The 19,410-nt window shown below is 41.4% G+C and overlaps 1 protein-coding gene across 1 annotated transcript in view; it reads left to right on the top strand.

Annotated features, from left to right (window-relative positions):
• LOC124545912 (ubiquitin-protein ligase E3B) overlaps positions 1–16,161 on the top strand; it is a 273,159-nt gene extending 256,998 nt beyond the window's left edge. The window contains exon 17 of the mRNA XM_047124876.1: positions 15,684–16,161. Coding sequence (XP_046980832.1) covers positions 15,684–15,856 — 173 coding nt within the window. The 3' untranslated portion in view covers positions 15,857–16,161. The remainder of the gene's footprint in view (positions 1–15,683) is intronic.
• The last annotated feature ends 3,249 nt before the right edge of the window (positions 16,162–19,410 follow it).

Here is a 19,410-nt window from a genome sequence, read left to right on the forward strand (position 1 = left end):
CTATCCATTTATGTTATAATGCTTCATTTTGTGGGAAACTTCGACGCACTGCTATCCACAAAAAATTCAGCAGAATTCCATACTGCTGTGGCTCAAGCACTTTCTACATAATGTTTGCAATGTGACTGTTATTATCCCTTTATATTGGTGAAATGTTGAGAGTTAATAGTATACTTAATAAGTTAGATATTTTGTGTAAGACTTCATACACAACGGTAAGGGGAGGTGGACTACAGAGTAATGCAGCAACTGTCTTCATAGGAAAGCTGGACAGGAGCAGAAAAAGTAATGCAACAAACAGAAGATTCGCTAACTTGTATTTCTCCAAACAAAAAAGGCAGCAAGAAGTAGAGCCCAGCTCTGTACAACAGCAACAGTGGTGGTGACGGAGCCACGACCGGACAGCGTCGGCACAACTTCGTGTAGCGATGTGGCTCTGAGCACGAGAGGGGCTCAGTCACTGCTGCAGTGACAGAGTGTTCTCGTGGTCTCGAGCCACTAAAGGTGTGCCTCAGCGGGCACGCTCCACTGAGTTCACCGGATCCCCCACAACCATTATCGCTGTCTCATAGAAACTAACAGCTCTGTTGCTACTGTTGCCCACGGGGTGGTACTGATATGTGAGACCACGTCCCTCCAGCTGAACATCCTCCTCCCTCTCATCACGTCGTGCAGGTGAGCAAACGACGACGGGAGAAGGGTCCGTGCAGGTGGCCGAAACTGAGGCCGGTGCTGAGCTCCTGCCCCTACCCTGGCACGTGCCTCGAGCCTGCCTGGGAACATCGGACAAAAAACTGGACAGATAGTGTGCACCTCTGTACAGAGCCAGAGCAGCAAACTGAGACAGAGCCATCTTGATGACTGCAGGGGGAAGTGAGGCAGCACGTGGTACAGCTGCCAGAAAGAGTGGCTCGTCTCTAGACGACAGTGGCTGTCGAGACAGCGACGACCGTGAAAGAGTGTCAACTTCTGTCGGCTGTGGGACTGGTGCCGACAGTGCGGGGTCCACGCGGGACAGGTGCAGCGAGGGCTGCTGCATCCATCCGGGCATGGAATCTGAAATTTTGAAGTACCGGTTCATCTGGTGAACCGAGTTGCAAGGAAGTATTCCTGTTGCTGAGTGGCTAATATTTAGCAACGCATTTTTATTTTGAGAGAGGAATGATGAGCGGTCTGAAGAAGTGCTTGCTGTCAATTTAATTTTTAAGCAATGTAGGACTCTGGGGTTTGCATTCTCTTCGAGAAAAATTTGACTGATAGGAACTGGTGCTGAGTATTGAAAGGCATTTGCAGTGCTTTTGATACAAATTCTAACAGAATGTTGCTGTATTTTGTCTAATCTGGTGAGTGTAAACTTGATGTCACAGTGGTAAAATTCTGAGTCGGCACCAGAGATCGGCACAGGATGAGCATTGCAGCCAGGTGTGTTCCCCACTGAGTATGAGCCTACGCACAGAGAATGTTTTCTGGAAGAAGCTGTCAAACGTGAGTGTCCCACTTCAGGTTTTAGTCATATATTTGATATAAGGTCATGGTGACATTGTGTGGTCTAACAAATTCATCCATAGGGCAAGAAGATATGTACGTTTGCAAGTGAACGCTACTTCTTGGGAGTTGCGAGGTGATGCTGTTAGACTATTTTGTATTAGATGACCCCCAAGCAATATTGCAAGTATCCTAGAGTATGTGGGCATTGAGTAGAAACATATGTCATCTCACTGTATGACAATACAGGATGTTTATAAATGAGTATCGGGGTTTTAACACTCCATAATATTTATTACAGTAAACTTACAGTTATAAATGGTATGTCAAATGAAAGAGCAACTCAGACAGTTTTACAAAGAACCTTATAAATGTTCAGTGTGAGCACCATGTGTCACACAGCACACACAAAGTCTATAGCAGAGTTCTTCCCAAGCCTAATGACAGGGCTTGCTTTGCATGGCCTCCACACTCACCCGACCTAACGCCATGCGGTTTTTTCCTTTGGGGCTTCATCAAGGATCCTGAAGACACTCTTATCAACGTTTGGGAAGAACTTGGCTATAGACTTGATGTGTGCCATGTGACAAATGGTGATCAAATCGGACATTTATAAGGTTCTTGGTAAAACTGTTTGAGTTGTTCTTTCATTTGACATATCATTTATAACTGTTAAGTTTAATATAATAAATATTATAAAGCGTTAAAACCGCGATATTCATTTATAAACACCCTGTTTATAGGTATACAATATTGGGCTGAAGACTGCCCCCAAAGGGAAGCATTGTGATATTCATTTGGTCCACATCTCATTCTTCAACTGAACATAAGTCCAACAGATGTACAATAGCATAGGATTTCCCAGTGTAGTAATTCGTGGCATGTTCATCACATCGACAGCCAATTACAAACCTAACAAAAATACCACAGGCATGACATGCCACAGTATACCTGTGATGAAGGTATCTGGAATTCTAAAATCCTAAATCTTATATGTTAGTATGGAAATCAGCACATTATTATACATAGCTGAGACACCAATGAAGACTGTGGTGAGGAAGTTGCCCCATTCCATCCTCAAACTAATGCAAAGGCCAAACATATAGTACACACGTTTAAGAACCTCATACTGAAATTAATTGTACCTTTTACCAGTCTGTTCATCCCTGAGACCAGAAAGCAATAGATATTGGCACCCAGGTAAATGCCTTGTTCTTCGACTTCTGGAAAGTGCCGAAACAGTTTCGCACTGGCACCTAATGAACAAAATAAGAGCTTACAGAATGTCGTACTGACTGAAGAGTTCAAGCAAATGGAACACTGTATGTCACTATGAATGGAGGAAAGTCTTCAGAAGTAAAAGTAACATGAGAAGTGCCCCAGGGGAGTGTTACGGGACTGTTACTTTTCACAATATAAATGACGTAGCAGATAACATCGAAAGTTGCACGAGGCTTTTCGCTGGCTATTGTATATGGAGAAGTAGCAAAGTTTTAAAATTGTAACGAAATGCAGGATGACCTGCAGACGATTGACACTCGGTGCAGCGAGTGGCAATTAACCCTCGACGCAAACAAATAGATGTGTTATGAGTACTTAGACAGAAAGATCCTTTACTTTATGATCACGCAGTGGTAGAACAATCACTGGAAACAGTTACTTCCATAAATTATCTCACTGAAGTATGTGTATGGAGTGGTTTGAAGTGTAACGAGCACATAAAATTAATTGCAGATAAGGCAAGACTGAGATTCAATGGAATAATGCTCCGGACATGTAGTCCGTCAACAAATAAAGTAACTTACAAAACATTTGTTCTACTAATACTCAAATATCGCTCATTATTCTGAAATGCGAACTGGACAGGACTGATAATTGAAATAGAGAAGATCCAAAGAAGAGCAGCATCTTTCATTACAGATTTGTTTAGCAAGCACAATAGCATCGAGGATATGGTCAGCCGACTCCCTGGCAGATATTGAAAGAGAGGTGTTCTACAACATGTGGGGTCTACTGCTAAAGTTCTGAAAGCATACTTTCCTAGAAGAGTCAACCAGTATGTATATCTCACAAAAAGACCATGAAGATGAAATTATAGATATTTGGGCCCAAATGGTGGCTTACCACTAATTGTTCTTCCCACAAACCATCCACAACGGCAACAGGAAAAGGGGGAAGTGGCACTGGTATGCAAAGTATCCTCCACCACACACAAAAAGGTAGATTGTGGTGTATAGATGTAGGTGCAGCAATAAACAGCTGTCCCAGAAAAACACAGACAAGATGTTAGCTGTCAATAATGCATGATTATCAAATGTTCCTTTTTGTTCTCTGAAGCCATTTTTGGTGCTCAGCAGTAAATAATTGTGTTCCATAAGCAATTCCAGTTTATTTCAGAAATCTGTTCCAGAGTTTCACTGATACATTAGCTTTACGTGTAAGACCTATACTTTGATCTCATTCCACCCTCAGAGTAATGGGAAGGCCAAACATATGGTGCACACATTTGAGAACCACGTGGAAATATCTGTTTCTGTGTGCTCGGCAGAAGGAGCACTTGTAATGTTCCTTGGTATCTGTGGACCAGTGGTGATCGACAGTAGCTGGCTTACACAAATCTGCTCGCTCATACCCGGAGCCTGCACTGTCTACGAGTCTCCGCCTTACCGCCGTCGTTCTGGCAACCTCGTATGAGCCTTGGAGTTGAAGCAGGCTGTTGTTACCTGGTAACAGGATAAACATCTCCACACAGTTGCAGTGCCCGACAGCTATCGGATGTGGAACACGACTGTGCCCACTGACAAATACCGTATTTACTCGAATCTAAGCCGCACTTTTTTTCCTCTTTTTGTAATCCAAAAAACCGCCTGCGACTTAGAATCGAGTGCAAAGTAAGCGGAATTTCTGAAAAATGTTGGTAGGTGCCGCCACAACTAACTTCTGCCGTCGAATATTTGTAGCGCTACACAGGCATGCTTTGCAGGCACAAAGATAAATACTGGCGCCAAAACCTCTGAGTCAGTAAAAAAAAAAAAAAAAAAAAAAAAAAAACGTGGAAGACCAGCTTTTTTTCTCCGCCCCGAGTTTCGACCACTGCATTTTCATACATTGTCCAATGAAGTAAGTACAAATTCCGTATTGTTCATCTTCGAATGTAGCAGCATTTCAATGTACTATGAAAATCGAACTGGCAAGACTGTTTGGGATGTTTGTCAATATGGCCAACTGTACATTCTGAATTTTTGCCTACCTGTGAGAAGAGATGGTTGCTAATAGGAACTTTTATGAATTGTGAATCACATGCAGTATATCCTCTTCACCATAAGAATAATATGAATATAAACATTTTGTCATGTATTCTTTCGTGTTTGCTGCTATCTCATTTAAATCCTGTCTGCCTAATAAAGTACGAAACTAGTGTGAGACAACAGCAAACGCGGAAGAATATACATATCATGTCATGTTTATATTCATATTATTCTTATGCCTAGTAGTGATACAGTCAGAAATGAAGCACGACAATTGACCAGATTTTTAAATCTAAGATGACTCTAATTTCTGTGCAGAATGTAATGTACAAAAGAGGCGTCTGCAAACATTTTCAAACGGCGAAAAATTTTAGCTAAACTCTCGTTCAGAACATCTTCTATCACATGCAGTCTATTATTTGGTTCTTGTTGATCATTATCAAAGAAAGCAGCAGTGTAAGTAACAACAAATAGCAGTCTCTTGCCATTGTTTCGCTAATGAGATGATTCCTCTCTTTTTTTCTTTACTTGTAATCGCCGGTAGCGCGCAAAAAGCAAGCTATGCCGCGAGCGGCGACAGGCTGTAAACACGCACTATCAGAATGCGAGAAACAATGCATGACACAGTATAGTAATGCATTTTCAGCTTAGAGTGTCGTAAACACCTATAACAAAGAGAACAGCACTTATCAGATCAAAGAAAAATAAGCAATCGATTCAAACCAGACGAAGCACTTGAAAAAGGAAGGGTACCCGTATAAATATGGACGGAGCGCCTGATGCGTAGCAAAGGATACCTGGTAAAGCTTAACTGCTAAGCTTACGACTCAAACCAAACTACTGTAGCTGTATCGTCATTCATTCGACCTAAATTGTGTCTCATATTACAATGGACCAACTTAGTTTCGATTTGGAGGTGAGGCCTAAAACTTTTCTCTCCTTGGAATTTCGAGTCTCAAATTTCAGGTGTGGCTTAGATTCGGGAAATTTTTTTTCCTTGATTTCGAGTCTCATTTTTCAGGTGCAGCTTAGATTCGAGTAAATACGGTAAGGACGGTGACTCGGCTTCTCTCTACGACTCTGCATTTGACGTCAGATTCGTTGTTTACTTTGCTTGTGGTATCTGGCAGTAGAGTGGACTGGTGTTGCAAGTCGAATTAGTATTTATTAAGTGACTGTTGATGAGAGAATTGTGTATGTGCTATTTTCTCCAATAGAGTTATATTCAGTTTTGCTGGACCGACATCACCGTGGTAGAACCAGATGTTTGTTTCCTGTATCATTGCAGCACAACCACATTTTACCACAACTTGGAGTGTACAATATTTATTTTAATACAATTTTGAACACTGAGCCTCCTGTTCGTGGTGTAATACCCTCGAGATATATTTTCTATATGTGATGTATGCTCTTTCAGACAGTTTTGATCCTTGAGCCACTATGAATCAAGACACAAAGGAATTAATGATGTTAGCTGCCAAAGGGTATTGATTTAAAACAGTAGGAAAAATTAAAAATTCACGAGGACAGGGATTTGAAACCAGGTCTTCCGCGTACTAGGCAGATGTGCTGACCACTGTGCGGTCATCGCAACTCTGTGGACTACCCTAGCACACCTCCTGTCAGACCCAAATTCTCAACTCGTCCACACAGTACTGATGTAGTCCCCGTTGCCCACTATCCTCATTACTTGCGGCATTTCGCCGATTCTTGTAAGAGTTCAGACGTGGTGTGCATCTGCACTGAAGTGGTCACTTGGTTGTCCTCATCATAATTATAGATGTGGGATGCATTCTTTCAGACATTAATTGAGTAGCCACTATGACTTAAACCACAAAGGAATTACAGAGATTGGCTGTGATTTAAATCAATGGGAAAAGTTAAAAATTTGTACCAAACTAGGATTTGAACCATAGTGGCAGTATCATTGTCTCTGGAGACTTCAGTATTCTCATTCCATGATATTTCCCTCACAGGATCATAACTATTTTATGAGTGTGTCTTTGGTGAGCACAGGGCCCCACTACCTGTAGTACTACTATCTTTCTGTACTGCAAGTCTTTCCTTATACTACTCTGTGCATTTCACCTCCCCGTATCATTTGAAGCCTTTCTTTTTTCACCTATCTTCCCCTACCAAAAGTCAGCTCACATGTGTGACAGGTTAAAGGGTGACTGGGTAATTTGTAATTCCCTGTCACTAGTTCGATGGGTAGGGGTTGTGTGTACCCTCTGCTAAAAGGCCAGGTCCAGTGGCCAGTTGACCGCTCTGTCTGGAGTTCAGGAAGTGTGTCCTGAGGTATGAACAATCACCTGAGGTGGGTCAGTAGCCCTGTGTGGGAAACCCAAGAGCAAAAGTGTAAATCATCATAGACTCTTGCAGTTGTGAGAAATCAAATCGCATTGAGTACAGGACCAATCTACCGAAAGCCTTGCCTAACAAACAGAAATGGAAAGTAACTGAGAAAATAATGAATATTCCATGTGCACCCCACTACTTAATAGTGTCACATACGGAAAAAAGTGAGTTTTTTCTTAGCACTAAGAGGACCGGCATTAGCGAACTACATAGAAGGGCCACTATTGGTCATTTTTACCTGTGAAGTTTTCCTTCTCTGTTTTCAGTTTTACTTCTTAAGTGACTTCAGTACAGTGTCTTTACAGGTCAATAGTGCATTATGCTTATTGTAAAAATGTGTTACGCTTCAAAGTTTCTGTAGAAATTGTATTTAATTTAATAAAAAAAGATTGAAGCAAAGAATTAATTGTTAATGCAAAATCAGTTTATACTAAACTTACAAATGCAAATAAACATATAATTATACAACATTTTTTATCTTTATGACTTGTATTCAGTCAAACCCTCAAACAGGTCATAAATGTATATTTACTATGGAAAATAAAGAAAAATTGACACACATTGCTGTAGCAGTAATGAGAAAGCAAGATTTTTTCTCTCTATGACATCTTTTCAATCAGAGCCACCTTCTTTGTCAAAACACTTTGCACACACATGCCGATCACTTCCAGCACGTGGACCACATATGAATTTCTTGCACTGCTCACATACATCTTTAGTTTTGTTTGAACTTTTGCATCCTCGTATCTGGCAGGCCTCGTGTACTACCACCTTACGTATTTCAGTGGTCGTAATGAATGTTCTGAACACGAATGAATGTAATGAACAGGTTCTTTCCTTAATTGTACATACACAAAGGAAAGTTGTTCTGCTAATTTGAAAAGAAACACCTGCCGGCTAACTCTTTCTCCTGTCGTCTCTCTGTAAAGGATACAGGCGTCGATTCCGGCGAGGTCTAGGATGTCGGAAAACGAGTGCGTAGGCCATCTGTAGCAGCCAAGCTTGAGAATGTACAGACGAGACATCTTGTCCCGAATATCAATTCCAAATTTAGTGGAATTGTACAAGCTCACAGTTTTAGGGAGTTTCTTTTGTGTTTGCTCGTCCACTGCAGCTGACAGGTGCGTTGTGCTCAGTAGAAGACCATTTTTCATGGTCTTCCTCTGCTAGGAAGTAACTGTCACTGGATTTGTAAAAAATAGTGTCGTACAAAGATCTGGCAGCAGGCTTTGCCGATGAGGAACTTCTCTTCGATTTTTCTTCAGTGCACCCACTATGGTTATGTTCTCCCCCTTTAGCTGCTCCGCAAGATGTTTGGCTGTGAAGAAACAGTCACATGTTACAGATGTTCCTTTTTAAGTGTAAGGCTGACTGAGATGCGTGACAACATGCTCTGCAACAGGTATGTTAGTTGGTCAAGTACGGAACTTCATTCATCGTACATTTACTACCGGTGTCTAATGCGTGTCAGAACCTCAAACCAAATTCGTCTGATTTATTACACGTGTAGTGTACCGAGCTTTCCACGGATAGAGCTGCAATGAATTCCAGACTGTTGTAGCTGCAGTGAAGCCATTAGTCCTGGGTCTCTTCGCACAAGTGTGCTTGTCATAGAACTACAAAATCACACTTCTGTGAACTTATTTCTTCCCACAGTACGAGCAAAAAATGCCGCCCCCCACACTTGAGACCAGAGAAGTTTCAGGGGGAAATTATTTCCTCTGTACACTCAAAGTGCACGCATTATAGCTATACCAGTTTTTGATTGGGCAATATCAAGTACCCGTGTGATATCCGGTGGAAGTTCTCGGGCTCTAATTTCTGTAAAGTTTTTTATGTTGTGTGGCGTATTATTTTCTGTCAACACTCTCTATGCACTCATATAACTGCCTGCAACTGTAAGTTTCTTAGCATTACAAACTTACCCAGGAGTTTCTACCAACATGTTGTAATGCCTTAATCTTCCAGGTGTGTGCTCTCACGCAATTCGAGTTCACACTGTTCTGTTGGCGCAGTCTCTGCACTTCGGGCTTCCGGATGCTGAGATGGATGTGATTTTTTCTGTTTTCTTCCTCAGCTGCAAGTAGGAATTTTGTGTGCCACTGGAATGAAATGTGTAAGCACTGGCGTATTTGTATGTTGTTGTACAGGTACTGAACTTTCATCTTCCGACTCTGACGATTGGCCTAGTTCTGTTTCTTGGGGCTGGTATTTTGTGTTATCTTTATAATCTGTATCGTGCAACTCATCATTAAAAATATCTTCTCCTTCAGAATCTTCTTCTGGTGAACACTTCACGTAATTGAGTAATTCTTAATCCAAATGAAAACACCAGTGTGCCACAATAATGAGGAGGAGCACTAAACTTCTGCAGAGCGCAACAGTGTGTATTGATGAAAAACAGCAACTAAAGTATGTCTATTCTTCTACTAAATAAAGTAAAATGTGAAAAGAAAGGGGGGGGGGGGGGGAGGAACAAGGTCACAACAATGAAATAAAATAACCTCATTGGAAGAAAAAATCCATTGCTGAGCCTTTAGACACATGAAATGCAAAAAATTCCTCATCTGTCAGAATGACCAGCTGCGGTCCTTTAAGATAAAAATGTTTATAATTTGTTCAGTTTTTGTAACAGATGTTTGTCTTTTACAGAAATTATAAACACCGAGAGTACATTAAAAGGTCATGAAAAATACAGCCCATAAATTAAAATGTACACTGTTTATTAAACATTAAACAATGGTCACCATTCAGATTGACCACTACGATTCTTTTAGTGTTAGTATAAATCCCTTCATCATTGAACTGTGGAGTCAATTGCAGGCCAAATGAAGTCACGATCTCACCTGCATAACGTAGCCCTTCTAATCGACATGAGGCCAAAAATATGATGAAAGCTGACTTTTTCACTAATATCCCGTACATATGGAATCCCATAGCTCACTGACTTACTCCCACAGTGTTGTTACCATTGATCTGCTTGACGGTCTGCCCTAGGCAGAAATTCAAGGTTACTTCTCTGATCAGGAAATAGTTGCATTACGTCAGTATAACAGGACAAACAACAAATTTATGCCTGTCTGTGCCATCTCCCGTATATTTGGTCGAGTGGAGCTCCCTTCGAGGCTTGAGGCAGAGAAACGGGTCAACAGTATAAGATCCTATAAGCAAAAACTGAAGTGCTGCTGCTGGTTCAGTGATTCAGCTATACTTGTGTGTCCTCAAAAAAATGCAGCCAAATGTGTAAGTTTTGGCAGAGATACACATCAAGGAGACTGCATATCTCCTTCACCCCACTGCATTAACTGCACAGGAGACCACGTCGCTTTGTCCTGCAAGTACTCCGCTTACCTCGACGAGCGAGCTGTACAGGAGATCTGGAAATTGGAAAATACTTGGAGCTACTCAGAAAAAATTGCCATCCACAAGCCCTTCTTACCAACATCTGACTGTTTCAGCAATATTGTAGCTACACCACCACCAAAAATCAATACGGCCACCCGTGCCTGTGACCTTCAGTTTAGCACATTAACTGTAAAACCGCAAGTACTAAAGTAACATCATCGTCTATCACTGCTGTACCTGCAAAACACACACTGCTGGAAAAAAGGAAAAGAAACAGTACACCCGGAAAGAAGATGTCAGTTTTGACCCGATGACAGTACGTGTCATCTAGGAGATAGTAGGTGTACTGATAATGGTTTCAGTATTGTCCACCAACAGATAGCTCAGTAGCATAGCTACCAGAGCACTATCTGTGTCTACCCTTTAATAGGGAATGCTCACAGCCAGAAGGCTCAGTACGATGCAGACACGTGAAGCAAGCAGGCAACCGTGTCACGGTGATGCACTCGTGCTTCCTACAGCCGACTGGGTGAGTTTGAAACGGGTCAAATGGTGCCCGTCTGAGTGGTGGGATGGTCCTTTTGGAGCATTGCCACACAAGTTGTACGTGCTGCGTCAGGTGTGCAATAGTGCCGGTATCTGTGGTCACGTGAGCATTCTCAGCTCTGGCGTCCACACGGTACGGACTCCTGCGAGGTTTGTCGTATTGTAAGGGCAACAGTGGAAGATCGTATGGCAACCCCAGGACAGATAATAGGACTTGTGAGCCCAGACGTGGCAATACGAACCATTGCGAACTGGTTGTTAGCAGTGGGACTATTGTCGCCCACACCTCTGGCCCTTCTTCCACCCGTGCCACGACATCAGTGTGCACAGAGCGACTGGTGCCATCCGGAGATCACTTGCGATATGGAATGACACACTGTGGTCTACAGCAATGGAAATAGATTCAGCCTGCGGCAAGTGACGGTCGTTTGTGCGTACGATATAGACCTGCTAAGTGCTGTCTCGTACAATGCATTCGTCCGAGACAAATATAAGACTGCAGTAAGCTACAACTCTCGTTCACTTTTGGCATTTCTGGAGGGGACAGCAAACCATGCTCGGTATGTGCAGATTGTTGTTAGACCCATTGTTTTTGCCATTATTGCAACAGGAAAGTGATATATTGTTCCATCAGGGTAATACTCACCCACACATTAACCGTGAAACACAACATGCTGTACAAGATGTGTAGCAACTTCCCTAGCCAGCACGAGCTCCAGACTTTTCTCCCCTTGAGCTCCTGTGGGATACGATGGGATGGGGAGTGATCGGTGTGACTCGTCAATCGACAACTCTTACTTCTAACTGAACAGGTCGAGCAGGCACGGTATAACGTATCTCAGTACAGTATTCACTATCTGTACGATCAACTATATGCCGGAGTCAGGGCCTGCATTGCCACCCGTGAAGGCTCCATCACATACTAATATGGGTGTTTAAGCACCTGGTACCTCTGAACCGCTTGTACTATTGATCTGTAAATGTAATCATTTTGTGTACTCCTTATGCACCATTGCAGTAACAAATCTCGAGTGAAATGGAAACCTACCCAGTTGCCATCTCTTACCCTTGAAATAAATAAGTGAAACAATTATATAGCATTATTGACCGGGAGAACCTGTCTGGTATAGCTCAGCTGTCTGATCCAAGTCTTTATTTATTTGACACCGCTTTGGTTACTTGCTCACTGATGATGGTGAAACGATGATGAGAACCACACAGTACCCAGTCCCTGAGGGGCCAAAATTCAACGCAGCTGGAAATTGAACCCTGGCCCCACAATCTAGGAGCCAGAAACGCTAACCACTAGACCACATGCTGAGGACCTCTTGTCGTGAAATGGCTCTTCTTCAATAGAATGTACGAGGTATGAGATCATGTAGGGCAGAATTGCAGCTGCTGCTGAACAGTTTATAACTGTTAAAAATGTAAATACTGACTCGAGACCACTTTGACCTTTCACATTTAACCCAGGAACGTTTACAGCCTTCCTCCTGAGGCAAGAAGAGCAGCTCACGGGGGTGTAATAACACTCATCTGAGTTGGTGACCATAGCTCGATCATTCTGTTGAACACCCTGTTGTAAGCTGTTGCTGTCTGTATTACGCTTCCTGGAGTTACGTTTTCTGTTTGCTGTATCTTCATACCTCGGTCACTCACTCTTATTGTGACAGAAATAATACAGCTGGTTGCTCAAGTCCCAGCACCTTTCTTGCCACTTATTGAGTGCAGTGGCCACCATCCCATTTGGGCTCTCCCAGAGCCTGTGTAAAAGGTACATTCCTGTCAAACAGTTTGGACCAGCTTCACATTGTTTCCCTCAACACAGATGAACCAGTGTTTCCTTCAAATTCTGCATATTCATTTTTGCACCTGGGTCTCTCCTTCTACAGCACAAAGCTCACTGAGCATCTAGAGTGGCACAACATTTCATACACACACTCAAGCAACCATTTCTTGTGCATAAGTTGCTTGCTGAACTGTGTATGATCCGTGTTAAGATGGCTTGCCACCCATCTAAAACCACTTGCGCCCTTACACAAACAGTTTCACAACGGTGATGACCAGGTAGAGTATCTTATGTACGTCATCCTCTTTGCCGCTGATCGTTCCGTACCCTGAACATCTTCTCTCCCACAATGAACCCCAGTTCCCTGTTGTACAGGGAAAAGTTAGGTTCACGAGATGTATTGTCCGTGTCGTCGAGCACCACCCCGTGTTGGAGAACTGTGTCTAGTTTAAACAGATGAGTGCAAAGAGTAGTTGAATAGTTATAGATAGCAAAAGTGACTTATGGAGCTCTCTCGACTATTTTACTCCATCTACTGTTCCTTGGGATAAACATTGTCACTGTGCTGGGGAAAAGGTCTTCTTCCACTACCCGATCTGACCTTTGCAAACAGTACTGTAGTGGATGCTGCGATGTCTCCCACACCTCAGCCCATCTCAGCACTTTGCAGAGACCTCGAGCTCTGCCCTACTACTGTTGCCCTTCCTACTTCAGAAGCAAGTGGCAGATACTTCTCATAATCATAAATGCCACAATAATGTTTTTACCACAAAGGAATGAGAGCACGTTCTTATATCATCACGTTCCTCCACTCTGAGACCTGACGACATTCACCTTCGGAAGGATGGCACATTTTCTACAGCTGGTGTAAAACTACCGTGATATCTATACCTAAGCCTTATAAAGGCAGACACCTTCCCTCCATCTACCACCCCATACCACCCCATATCTGTCACCATTAGTGTGTGCAAGGTGATGAAACAAGTGATCATTGGGCATAGGATATGGTGGCTTGAGCCACGGAAATTCCTGATAGTGTGTCCACCTGCTTAGCTGAGTGGTAACGTGCTTGCCTCCCATGCAGCAGGCCCGGTTTTGATTCCCAGCCGGGTTGGAGATTCTCTCCACCTGTGGACTGGGTGTTGAGTTGTCCTCACCATCCTCTCATCATCATAGACACACAAGTCACCCAGAGTGGCGTCACATGAAATAAGACTTGCAACAAGGTGGCCGAACCCGGACAGGACCTCCCGGCCAACAATGTCATACGATCAATTTTATTTTTTTTTTCCTGATATAGTGGCTTTTGTAGGCATCACTCTGCAGTTGACTGTATCTCCAGATTCAGTGCTGAGCAAAACCTTATTTGCTATAGTGGTCGCACCCATTATTGGCTGCCTCCCACTGAGTCTCGCATGCTCTTTCTTTGTCAACAGTTTATTGGTCTATAGCAGCTCTCAGTAGGCCGCTTTACTCATACGACAACTCTGACAGCATTTCAAGCATCTCTACTTGTGAAGCATAAATAAAGCCTTTCACTTTTCCACTGGGGGAAAAAAAAACACACACACACACACACACACACAGTGAGAGGAATTTCTCCTACCATCCCTACATAACAATTGATCAAATATTATGTTGGTTCTGCCTAATATCATATTTAGCAACTAGTGTAAGTATTATCTGAATTTTGTGACACCTCAGGGGATGTGGGCTGTACTATCACTGTTTGTTTGTATCAATTCTTAGTCCCATCAGATTTGGGCTACGGATGCACAGCTGTCCATCTTACATTGCCTTAATGTGATGCACCACTTGATTTCTCTTTGACTACTGGTGCATTCCCCACTAGCCCAGTTATAAGCCTTTAGTGGGAGTTGCTGAGTTACCACTTCCGGAGTTCACTTTTATATTGTTTCATCCTACATTAAGTGCAGCATTCCACGCTGGCAGAGTTCTGTGCCCTTCTTGAACTTACTTTACTTTCAAAGAACATTGCTCTGGTTTCAGTAACTAGCTTTACTTTTCTGGAGCTGCATGCACAGTTTAGGGAAAGAACACATTTACACCAGTGGCGCTAGGAATGACCACAGTGCAGGGTGCACCCTCGTTGTCAGCAAAAAGGTTTTTAGATGTCGACTGTTAGACCAATGCTTGATTTCTATCACAGAGCTGTTTGCCCTTTATCGTGCATTGATTTTCTCAGTGCTCTCCAGAGTCTCTGTGCAATTTACACATACCACCTCCAGTACAGCGGCTCCAGGAATATCTTCGTATGCTCTGCGATGCATGTGCCTCTGTGTCTTTTGTACAGGTTTCTGGACATCGCGGCATGTGTGGGAATGAGGCTGCTGACGGCCACCCTACTACCTGAGCCCTTTAGATATTCTGTGAACACAGACGATATCAGCGTTACTACATATATCACTATGGCGGAAACACTTGTCATCCCTCCATTGGTACAAGCACGGGGAGATTAAACCCCTCCCTGTAGCTTTGGCAACTCATCTGTCTAATAGTGAGGAGCTAATTTTAACTAGACTAGAATTTAACTGGACTAAAATTTTCTGCTTATCGGCGACACTTCATGATTTTGCTCTCACTGTAACAAACCACTGATGATATGCCACTTTCTTACTTAACGTTAGTATTTCAACATCTTATACTTTTAATGTGTCTGTGTCATCTGAGCCAGCTGTCTCGTGTATTAACCAAATTCAACGCATATCTGTAATGTTACCATTAGACACATATCAGACATGCACGTTTCGCTCTGTTGTTTGCATTACGTACATTTATTTGTTTATTTTTACAGATAGTATTATTAAGGGCTTTTACACCATAAGGAAAAAGGATCCACAAAATTGGGTATGTTGTTTACAGTATGTACATTTATTTGTATATTTTTACAGGTAGTGTTATTCGGGGATTTTTTACCATAAGGAAGAAGGATCCACAAAATCGCCTCCCGACTTCATCTACATGCTTCAATCTCTTGAAGTTACCAAACTATCAGAAGAAAAGTACATTGCGAGAGAAACTGAGATACGCAGTTTCTAGTAATACAGGATTTGAACTGTCTTAAATTAGACTGAATCAGACTACAGGCATGAGATACTACAGAGACTTCCTCCAGAGGCTACTATTTTAATTTAAAATGTAAATATTTGTGAAAACATCAAATAGATGAAAACATAAGTAATTTAACACTGTAAATATGTTTGTAGATATCCTGTTTATATTTAGCTTAAATGTGAATTACCATTTCATAAGATAATTTTAGTTTTCCAGTCAGTGTTATGTGGCCAGCATTTTTATTGTTGTATTTGTTACTCTTCTTTCTTCCAAAGATTTGCTCATTTGTAAATTGCTGGATTACTACATATTGTTTCAGTATGCTAACTCAAGGTAGAACTAATTAAATAACATTGTTGTTGTCATTGTTGTTACTGTTGTTGTTGGATCTTCAGTCCAAAGAATACTTTGATGCAGCTCTCCATTCTACTCTGTCCTGTGCAAGCCTTTATCTCTCTGAATAACTACTTCAACGTACGTCTTGTTGAACCTCCTCACTGTATTCATTTGTTGGTCTCTCTCTCTAAAATTGTTACTCCTCATACTTCCCTCCAATCCTAAATCCAAGATCCCTCAATATCTCAGAATTTGTCTTATCAACCATCCCTTTGTTTAGTTAAGTTGTGCCAGAAATTTCTTTTCTTCCCAGTTCAGTACCTCCTTATTAGTTACATGTACTACCGATCAGATCGTCAGCATTCTTCTGTAGCATCCCATTTCTAAGGCTTGTATTGTCTTCTTGTATGAGCTGTTTATCATCCACATTTGACTTTCACACAAGACTACACTCCGGACAAATATCTTCATAAAAGATTTTGCAACGCTTAAATTTGTATTCACTGTTAACAAATTTCTCTTCTTCAGAAACACTTTTCCAGTCTACATGTTGTATGCTCTACACTTTGACCACATCAGTTATTTAAGTCCCCAAATAGAAAAACTCATCTACTACTTTTAGTGTCCTATTTCCTAATCTGATTCCCCAGCATCACCTGATTTAATTTGACTGCATTCCATTACCCTTTGTTTGCTTTTGTTGATGTTCATCTTATATCTTTCAAAACACTGCCCATCCCACTCAACTGCACTTCCTAGGCCTTTGTTTTCCCTGACAGAATTACAATATCAACAGCAAACCTCAAAGTTGTTATTTCTTCTCCCTGAAATTTAATGCCTTCTCCGAATGTTTCTTTGGTTTCCCCCTTACTGCTTGCTCAGTGTACAGATTGAATGTCAGGGATAAGCTACAAACCTGTTTCACTTCCTTCTCAGTCACTGCTTCCCTTTTATGGCTCTTGGCTCTGATAACTGCTGTCTGGTTTGTGTGCAAGTTGTAAATAACATTTTGTTCCATGTATTTTATCCCTGCTACCTTAAGAATTGCAAGGATAAATCACTAACACAAAAAAAAAACAAGATTACATGCACTGCTTGTGTGCACATGTATGCGAGCCTGTATTAGATCAAGCAAACTGTGCTTCTCAAAATGACAGTGATGCAGTTGGTAACCTCTTCAGTGGCAGAATAGCTGAAATGCTCTTTTTCATTATTCTCTTATACTTAATACTGGAAAGGAGAATAATACAGAATGTAAAAGGTTATGCTGAGTGTTCCATATTTCACTTGGCTTAAGTACTACAAAATTTCATCACATTCCTCACAGGTCACACACATTTCACTTGTTCGTGCGGTAGATCAGTGCATCTGTGATTTCCCCAGGATGTTGTGATTGTTTGCCGGAAACATTTTAATTTCATTAAATAGAGGATTCTCAAGAGGAACAACATAATTATGAGATGTTAGGAGTGAATACATGCAGCAGCAATGATTAAGTACTTGCACATTCCGAAAACACAGTTCTTTCTGTGGCAGTAAGTCATAATTTCCTCTCAACATTTCCATGTATTTTTCATTAAGTTTTCCTTTTGAATTTATCATTTCTCGGTTCAGTGTATCAGTAAACATGAAATTTAAACTGTACAGATAACAGTTAATTAATGAAAATGTCTATATTCAGAAAATACTACTTGATTTCATTAAAAAGCACCATCATTGCAGTGACCAATCTTTAAAAATGGAAAACAAACAGTCTCATCCACAGAAGCATTTATTTTGATGGTAACCAGTTTCGATCACACTCTGACCATCTTCAGACCCTCATACTGTAATGGTAGGTGGTAGTGGTGATTGAAGCAGATGTTATGCTTCCGCAAATGTTTTTTTTTCCATTTTTAAAGTACTTTTAGCCAGACTGCTGTTTCTCCAAGGGAAATGTTGTCATAAATTATGAATTATCACGCTTTTAATAAATCAGCGAATTTCGGAACACTGTACTTCTTTTGTATTCGTCCTTAAAAAGAGAGGACAGCTGCAGTAGATTAATGATGGGGAAGTTATTACAGAATGCTGCAACAGTTTGTGAATCTAATTCTTCATCAATAGTTTTCACTCTACTGCTGCTGCATATTTTGTTCTTGTTATTTGTTACAATGTGTGCAGTGGATGGGAAGAATTACGCAAGCAGAACCTATTGGGTACACTTTTATTGTCAATAAAACTGATATGTAAATGCAGTTTGGTCCAAGTTATAGTCAATTAAAATGCTATGTCCAATTTTAAGATTTAGTTCACAACTGTGTTGGACATGACTTGAGGATCTTATATGTGTCTTTAAAAGCTCATAGGTAGCAGCCCACTGGTTGCTGCCCTTCTTCTCAATCATGTGAGATGTAGCCTTACATCTTAATTCCTGTAGCATTTTCCTGCATTTGTCAACACTGAATCAAATCTAATGCACATTCCTCCACTCCTGTTGGCCAGATCAAATCCAGCAGGTATCTCAAAGAGTTGAGTATATTAAAGTGAAGAGTGATGAAAGGCTGGTCTCATCACTGTCATTTCTGTGCCTCTGTCGTCCTATTGAATTTTAATCAGTTTCAGAATGTATGGAGGGTAGAGCGGGTAGGAAGTTCAGCACTGTCACTATTGGTGTTACAATACATTAATAAGGCATGAATGTTTAGGCGTTACTGCTAAAAAGCTGCTTCTTAATTTTGGATGTACATTGTCTCAGGTTTTGGTTTTGGCTGTATTGTTTTGAAGATTGTTCTTACTTCCAGATATTTTGGACTGTACATACAATTTGTCTTTAAGGATTTGATTGTAATGAATTTTTTGTCCAATATTTATTCATTTTTCCCCCCATCTGATGTTACTGATACCCCAGTTTCCAAGAAGCTGTGGACATAGCGAATTGGAGTGATTTCATCAATATGTATGAATTCCCCGGTTATGTGATTTTAAGCTGACAAGTCTCGGTGTCTGTGCAAACCCTAGGAAGAGTCTGTTCCCCAGATATGTTAATTAAGACGGTCGATTTCAAATAGGAACAACTGTGGCTAACATTATCGAACCTCGGCAGACGGCGTTATTGGCAGCCCTGAGGTATCAGAATTGTTCAATTTCATTGCCATCTTCACAAAGCTATTTTGACCTGAGTTACTAATGCAATTTCTTCCAGTTGTAAATATAGCTTTTCCAAAGTAGGGGAAGTCCTTTTACGTA

Source organism: Schistocerca americana, chromosome 1 (genome assembly GCF_021461395.2).
Source record: "Schistocerca americana isolate TAMUIC-IGC-003095 chromosome 1, iqSchAmer2.1, whole genome shotgun sequence".
NCBI classification, from domain to species: domain Eukaryota; kingdom Metazoa; phylum Arthropoda; class Insecta; order Orthoptera; family Acrididae; genus Schistocerca; species Schistocerca americana.